This window comes from Apodemus sylvaticus, chromosome 13, assembly GCF_947179515.1.
Source record: "Apodemus sylvaticus chromosome 13, mApoSyl1.1, whole genome shotgun sequence".
Lineage (NCBI taxonomy): Eukaryota > Metazoa > Chordata > Mammalia > Rodentia > Muridae > Apodemus > Apodemus sylvaticus.
In genome coordinates this window covers 19,452,604-19,460,979 of record NC_067484.1, presented here as the reverse complement: position 1 = coordinate 19,460,979, position 8,376 = coordinate 19,452,604, and the positions used below count along the sequence as shown (strand labels likewise).

The 8,376-nt window shown below is 48.5% G+C and overlaps 1 protein-coding gene across 1 annotated transcript in view; it reads right to left on the bottom strand.

Annotated features, from left to right (window-relative positions):
• Positions 1-211: 211 nt before the first annotated feature.
• Ark2c (arkadia (RNF111) C-terminal like ring finger ubiquitin ligase 2C) overlaps positions 212-8,376 on the bottom strand; it is a 104,885-nt gene continuing 96,720 nt past the window's right edge. The window contains exons 4-8 of the mRNA XM_052155824.1: positions 7,726-7,855; positions 5,469-5,573; positions 5,105-5,200; positions 922-1,028; positions 212-479 (exon numbers count right to left, since the gene is read on the bottom strand). Coding sequence (XP_052011784.1) covers positions 362-479; positions 922-1,028; positions 5,105-5,200; positions 5,469-5,573; positions 7,726-7,855 — 556 coding nt within the window. The 3' untranslated portion in view covers positions 212-361. The remainder of the gene's footprint in view (positions 480-921; positions 1,029-5,104; positions 5,201-5,468; positions 5,574-7,725; positions 7,856-8,376) is intronic.

Here is an 8,376-nt window from a genome sequence, read left to right as displayed (position 1 = left end):
AGGTATATACACAATCCCTCAAAGGACAGGATTGAGGGGCCGATCACCAGCTAGTACCCTCGCGATCACATCTAGTCCTCAGCAACTGGGCCCCCCCTTCCCGCCCCTGCTCTGGGCACGGCCAACTCCCTCCCCGCTGCACAGCAAGGCGATGAGGCAGTCACTATTCTGGCTGGGTGGGTCTTCCCACCCTACCCCTCCTCTCCCTCAGACACCACTACCAACTCCTCTTTCCACAAAATGTGCTTGCAGACTTCTTCTCTACGTCAAATGGCTCAGAAGGCAAAGTTTGGCTGCAAGGGCTATGGCCGTGGGGGGGACCTGGTGAAGGAAATGGGGCGTCCACTGGCTAGCTCCTCCCTCAGCTGTCGGCTCCCAGCTGTGTCTCAATGTCCACTCGGCAGATGGGGCATTTTTTGCTCATGGCGAGCCACTGGTCCACACACAGTTGGTGGAAGAGATGCATACAAGGTAGGCGTCTGGAAAAAAAAGCAAGAGTCAAGTGACCAGCAGCAGGAGACTCAGGCGACCAGCAGAAGCAGGGGATGAGGACCACTGGGGACTTGATAAAGAGAGCTTTTGGAACCCAGACCCTGGAGTGAGGCTGTAGCTGAGACAGGAAACCATGACTGGAAGTGAATCTCAAGGCTCTCTTCCATAAAGGCCTTGGCTTTGTCCTAGACCCACCCAAGCCACTCTCACACTTTGTCTCCCTGACTCCACACTCATGGTCACCACATCTAGAACATGCCATACCTAACTCTCCTAGTGCAAGCATGAGACACCATAGCACACTCGGCACCCTGAGGTACACATCAAGTGTGCGCCTCCTCTTTTGAGTATGCAGGACAGTGACTAGTTCCTAATACCTCTGAGAGAAATGGGGGTTGGGGTCAGGGAGTCAGGGAACTGGCCTCTCACCTCACATCTTCCCCATCCTCCAACATAGACAGACAGATCGTGCATTTCTCATCTGTGTCTGACTCTTCTCCCTCATCTTTCTTGCCCTTGCCGTCCTGGGGTCTTCGCTGTCAACAGAGAAAGGAAAAGGTTTTAGTCACGTGGTGCAGACTCCTGCTGGCAATTGGCTTTCGCCCACAGCCTCCTCCTGCTCGGGTAGTCTCTCTGTCCCTTAGGAGCCAGTCTCTTTAAATCCTTGCCCCTAACTCTTCACTCGTGCTCCAGGAGAGAGGAGGTTAAATCAGGTGAGGAAGAGGCCAGTGGACTGCTGGTGGTTGTCAAGGCTCCCAGTATTTGCAAAAGAGTCAGGGTCTTAGTCAGTCTGCCTTTGCAAAGCTATGGCCCGTGGATTTTTGCTTCCTGTCTCCCTCACATTGCCCATCTCCTCCCATCCTCCCACTCCCACCCCCATCCCCATTCAATATGCATGTCTGCCTCTAGGTCTAGGATACTTCATTCATTCATTCATTCATTCATTCCCCTTTCCACTAATGTCTGTTCATCTATGCTCTCATTATGAACACAAAATTTCTCCACCACTGTTAACCTTGTAATTTATACCACAATTTGTACCACTGTTTGACAACAGTTAGGCACTCTACAGAAAGTTTTCATGTGGTACATGTGGCCAAGTGTAAGGCATGTCACTGCTGCTTAATAAATACTCTGGAGAAGGAGACAGCCAATCACTGAATGAGATCCGTCCACTTCCCATGTCTCCATCCCCAGTGCTGCAGGCATCGGATAAGACTGAGAGGGACCACAGTGGGGAAAACCCATCTGTTCTGTCCTCCCTCCTGAGACAATCAAACTGCAAAGTCATTTTCCAAAGAGACACGTGGAATCACAAGATGAAGACCGGAGAAGGGGCCAGACCTCAGTGTCAGGATTACCTGCTCTGGTTGGGAGTTCCAAAGCTCCTACTCTGATTTAGTCTGGGCTTCCCTCCCTGGCCAGAGCACACAAGGAGACCTGTTGTGTCTGCTCGAGGCCGGTCTCCTGTGCCCTGTGTGCCAGCTGCAAATGACGCCCAGCTTCTGCAAAGTCCATCTATCCAGAAAACTAAGCTGTGTCCATTGACCTGTGTTTGCCATGCAGGAGTTTTTAGTATTAATAGAGTCACAATGATCTGCCTGCTGAAGGGTCTGCTGTGTTTGTGGGAGGACTGGCCCCACAAGAAAAGAAATGCCCAACCAAGCAGTGACCCCCCCCCCATACGCCCGGGTTCTATTGTTCGGCACTGACTTATGATTTCCTTCTTGTGTCTTAATTCCAGTTCAACAGCATCCTGTTTAGCTATTTCGAATCTTTATCTCTCTGTTCTCACATCATATTTTTTACTATCTATAATCACCTAGGTCTTTCTTTCTCTCCATTAGCTGCAGAACTTTCATTTTAAATTTTTGGTGGCAGTTATTTAATATTTGTTCTTCTTATTCCATCAATATCTCTTTTTAACTTTGATAATCTTGGGGTTTTTTCCCCTTCTCTTTGGCTTTTTTGACACTGTGTAGTGTTGGCTGTCCAGAACTCAGAGATTCACCTGCCTCTGCCTCCTGAGCACTGGGATTCAAGGCGTGTGCCACCACACCCAGCTTGATAACCTTGATTTCTAATTTTATACTTAGATTTCATTCCTCTTCCTGCTTCTTGTTCCTTTCGTATATTTCAGTTTTAATGTCTATTTTCTAGTCTTACCAATAGTAAACACACTTTTTGTTTTATATTACTTTAGTCTTCTTGAAATTTTTAAAACTGTTTTTACATTTGATTTGGGTCCTAAAGTTTATGAACGCTATCTTACCTTCCATTCTTCCTGTTCCTTCTCTTCAGTGCGCTTCCTCTGGTGCTCTCCTGCATCCCCTGATGCTCTCTTTTGTTTTCATCCTGTGTTTATCCATGACCTTTACCCCACTGACTCAGCCCCCTAAGCCCAGATATTTACATGGTCCACACTTGTTGGAATTGTATGGGATGGATTAGGAATTGTGGCCTCCTAACTACAAAATAATTATGAAAATTATCAAGTATGAATTATATTTTAAAACCCACTACATTCAACTTAAAGTTATCATCTATTTTTATCTCAATGGGTTCATAATTTTGCACCTAAATCATCTTTTAATTTGTATACTGTCTTAAAAAACATCTTTTAAATCTAGAACACCTTCTTTAATATTAAATGATTTCAGTTTAATGGTGAGTCTATGACTAGTCTTTAGCCCCACTAGATATTTGAGGAAGGGGTAGATATTCAAGTGTGTAGGAAGTGTAGGAACGCAGCTTCCATAATTTAAATAACTGGCAGCAAGGTTTCTCTGAGCAGCCCTGGAACTCACTCTGTTGACAAGACTCATCTCCAAGTCACAGACATCTGCCTGCCTCTGCTTCCTGAGTGCTGGGAGTCACGGCATGTGCCACTGCCACCCCGCTGGATCTGAAATGTTACAAATGCTTACAAAGTAGTAGTAATGCACAGTCCTGGCTTTAGAAAGCGACTGGCCCCTCAGGGTGTTGGACTTATTGACTGATTAATCCACAGATACACTCCTAATCTGATGGCATTATTAGGTGGAAGGAACCAGAATGTGGGACCTAGTTTAAGGAAGTAGATCACTGGGGATGTCCCCGGAAGGGTATGTTCCTTTCGTAGCATCTCTGGACTCTCTGCTTCCCAACTACCAGGACATAAATAGGACACAGGCCTAAGAAACAAAGAACAGAAACAAAGAACTATGGACAAACTTCTGAAACTTTGAATCTGTACTGGCTGGTTTTATGTATCAACTTGACACAAGCTGGAGTTATCACAGAGAGGAGCCTCCCTTAAGGAAATGCCTGCATGAGATCCAGCTGCAAGACATTTTCATAATTAGTGATCAAGGGGGAGGGCCCAGTTCGTTGTGGGTGGTGCCATCCCTGGGCTGGTAGTCTTGGGCTCTATAAGAAAGCAAGCTGAGCAAGCCAGGGGGAGCAAGCCAGGAAGCAGCATCCTCCACGGCCTCTGCATCAGCTCCCGCCTCCAAGTTCCTGCCTGTGTGAGTTCCGGTCCTGACTTCCTTTGGTGATGAACAGCAGTACGGAAGTGTGAGATAAATAAACCCTTTCCTCCCCAACTTGCTTCTTAGTCATGATGTTTTTGTACAGAAATACAAACCCTGGCTAAGACAGAACCCAAATGACTTTTCCTCATTAAACTTGTTTTTCTCTGGAATTTTGTCACAGCGAAGGGCAAGCTACCAAACAGGAGATCCCTCTGCATGTTTTTGGTAAATGCCCAATATCATCTGTTTTCACCACGATGCCACACAAGATCATTTTCTGCACTGAGAACTTCCTGGCACTCTACCTCTTCCTTCTCTCCACGATCGCCATCACTGGTCTTTTGTTTTTGTTTTTCTTTTTAACCTTTTCTGTAGTTTTCCAGAACATCATATAGTTCAAAGTATGCGGTCTACAGCCTTGGGCCTGTCTTCTCTCACTGTTTAGTGCATACTTAGCTTCCTCAACATTGTTTGCAGCTTATTTCTCTTTATTGTAAAATAACAATCAACTACGAGTGTTTACCTAGTCACCCTCTAGAGAACATTTTGGTGTCTTCCAAGTTTTCACTTGTTTTAACTGAATAATGTTTTAAAAGCTTGGATTTACAGGTAATGGCTCTCCAGACAGATTCTCCCTTAAAGATCAGTAGGTATAGCCCCTAGGTCTGTAACTTTCAAATGTCCCCAGAAGAGCCCCGTCCCACACAGTTCACAGGCCTTCTTTGTCCATTTGTCCTTATGTAATCGGGCTGTGAATTATTTTCTCAGGTGGACATTAGCCTTGTGTGCAGGAGTCCCTTTGCCCGCAGGACTGATACAGTGATGTATCTCTTCACCTATACATGCACAAACACATGCGAGAGCACTCCAGCCAGCGTCGGCACATTCAACTTTGGTTCCAGTCCTGTCAAGCATCCAACGTGGGCCAATGAGAAAAATCCTGAGGCGCATGCCCAGCTGTAGAGCATCTAACCAGAACAAAGACACCTGGGCTTTGGATTGTGTCCCCTCAGACAGCCAGGCTGGTTCAAGCAGACGACCGACCCCGACCGACAACTCCCTTCTCACCCCGACTGTAGAGTTTGTCGGTGTGGCCTCACCTTCTTATACTTGTGGGGGAAGGTGAACCTCTCAATGGTGTTCTGTACAGCTCCCCGGGTCACGTTTCCCAGCCTGTCCTCGAGCTGCAGCAGCTCCTGTAAAAAGGGAAACACAAACACGTGCGCTCAGTGCTTACAAACATAAATAAACACACGTGATGAGCAAACAGGGAGATATGTGCAGGAAGCCTGCGCACTCACTGCCAGCAGGGAGACTTGTCTAGTTGGAACCGCAGCCAGTTCTCTTTGTGCCCTTTTGCTCTCTTACTTTCAACGCGAGGGCTCCCCGCAATCCACATCTACCCACCAGCAAAGACGAGCAGACAGAGTGGTCACCTAGTCAGTGCCCCACAGGGCAACATACCTCATAGCTCTCCCGAACAGCAGAGGTGTGCCGGCTGGGATTTAATCCCTGGAGGGCGAGGAAATGAAGCTGGGGATAAGGGTAGTTTCGAATTTCATGGACAACCTGAGAGGGAGAGAACAGATTCGATAGAGTGATGGCAATGGGCAACTCCTCCTGCCACAACCCAGCACGCTCGCTTGCTCGCCCGTGACCTGCCGCAATCATCAGGGCAGTCCCTCCTGCTCTCTCTCCCGTTCTACCTTATTCATGCAGAGCCAAGCTTGTGCATATGTGTGTGTTGTGCATTCCAGAAGGGTTAGCCACTGACACGGCGACACTGACCCTGCTGAACACCAACTACACAGTGGCACTGTTCTGAGCACCTCCCCCGCCTCACCTGCAGGAATATCACAACCCCCATTTTACTGATGGGGTGCATACGGCCCAAGTAGATTAAATAATCAGCTCATGGCGTGCGAGCGAGTGACAGAGCCAAGACTCAGACCCTGGCAGCTGGGTGGCAGCAGCCTCCTCCACTGTCTCTGAGAGCAACAGGATGGCTCAGGGTCACCAGTGCCAAGGACAATAAATAAATAGGCAACTTCGTAAATAGTATTGTAAAGCAGTGTCTCTAAGTAAAAAAGAATTTTTACAAGCCCACAGTGAACAAAATATTATAGTCTTTAAAAGGCAGACTGTAGTGGTTTGAGTACGAACAACTCCCATAGACTGTTTGAATGCTTGACCCATACTGAGTGGCACCATTAGGAGGTGTGGCCTCATGGGAGTAGGTGTGGCTTTGTTGGAGGAAGGGTGTCCCTGGGAGCAGGCTTTGAGGTCTCTGTGCCCAAGCTACTGCTCACAGTCTTCTGCTGATCAAGATGTAGAACTCTCGGCTCCTTCTCCAGCAGCCCCATGTCTGCCTGCATTCTGCCACATTTCCCATGGTGACAATCATGGAGTAAGCCTCTGAACCTGTAAGCCAGTCCCAATAAAATGTTTGCCTTATAAGAGTTGCCGTGAGTGGTGTCTCATCACAAATAGAACTCTACCTAATACACATATACTAGTCCCAAACTTGCCCACCCCTGCCTCATTCAGCCCTCTGTAAGCCTGGCTAGGGGTCAGACAGGCTTCCATTGAGCCACACTCTGCATCACTGGGACCAGTCACTTAACCTCTCTGGGCTTCGGTTTGCCAAGGTGCAGATAAAACGCCTGATTGTCCAGGGTTGCTGGCAGAAGGAAGTATGATTAGTTATGGACGGTGCTCATAACCGTGCCTGCTTGTAGAAACCTTCCAGTAAGAGTTCCTTCCCCAAGGCATGGCCAAATGAGAACCACGGAGTCTCAGAGCTGACAGTCAAGACTCTTATGATACAGACAGAGAGATTAAGAAACTGTGTGGCTAAATGACAGAAACAAAGGCTGAGAAGGCAGAATTCTCGGGGTGGGGGTGGGGGGAGAAAGCAACATGGAGTTGTCTGGAAATAAGATTTTCCGTGGATCTTCTGCAGCTTTTGTTATGTGTCATTTGCAAACCCAAACCCAACCTGACCTTCTAGCACATTCAGGGTGCTATAGCCCCAGAGGGCTGTGACTGGGAAGGGGGTGGCCTGCACTGAGACCTTCGCACCAGCCCAGTAAGATACACATAGACTGGTGTCTCCATTCAATCTCACAAAAAAGTCTTACTCAGGAAGACAGGAGCGCACGCGCGTGCCGTGTGTATGTGTGTGTGTGTGTGTGTGTGTGTGTGTGTGTGTAAGGTCAACTTCCAGTATTGTTTAGGAGCTGCCCTCCTTGTTCTGTGAGACTGGGACTCTCAGCAGCCCCAGGGCTCACTGATAAGGCAAGGCTGGCTAGCCAGGGAGTCCCAGGGATCTGCATGCCTCCGCTTCTCCAGCTCTGGTCTTATACGCCACCACGCCTGGCTTTGTACGTGTGCTGGGATCCGACTCATGCCTGTACAGCAATGGTTTTCTGACTGAGCTGTCTTCCCGGCCCCAGGACAGAGGCTTTCTGCACTGAGCATTTCCCTGAAGACTGAAGCCTGCTATGCTGCCTCTCCTTCCTGACCTCCTTCAGCAGTGATGGCTTTTGGGCCAGGCACTCCGTTTCACTCCCCTCGGGCTGGGGCTGAGAGTGGGCAGCAGCTCCTGGGGGCCTAGGAGCCAGGACTCAGAGGGCTCTGGAGACTGGGAGAAGCACGGCCTCAGCTCACCACTGGCATGAGGTATGCAGGAAGTTCCTGTCCCCTCAGGACTGTCACTCACCATCTGTGTGGACGACGAGTTTCTGGGGAAGTGGTGCATCCGAGGAGTTGCTAGGTAATGCTGATAGTGCTGAGGGATGGGCCGCACCTGGAACTGGGCGGGACTCAGGCTGGCGTCCACACTGAGATCCCTGTGGGGACAGAGCTTCATGAGCTACTACAAGGTGGAGGAAGCACCACCCTGTAGGGTTGACAGGAGAAAATGGCACTAATAACTCTTTTAAGCAGCTGCTTGTCTGCAACGAGCCGTCTCCATGTTCTTCCTGAATCCACGAACCCACATCTAAGACTTGTCAGTCTGAGGCACCTGGAGTCGCCCAGACCAGACAGACACAGCACAAAGGCATCCGGGCAACGGCTTCCACTGAGGACAGACAGTGGACAAGCTTTCGTCATTCAGTAAAACCACAGCAGAAGGACTCCTCTGCTGCTCATTCTAGCTCTCCTAGCCCACCCAGGCACATTCCTAAAAGCTTGGGAAAGAAAACTCACTTCATTTAAACAGGACCATCACTAAAACATTGCCAAATGTGATGGAATCTATAAGCCCACTGGCCCAAAGTGATCCAAAAGCCTCAGCAAAGCAACACAAGGGAATCTATCTCCAAGTACATAATAATCAAAATTTTACAAATTGATAAAGATAGAAGTT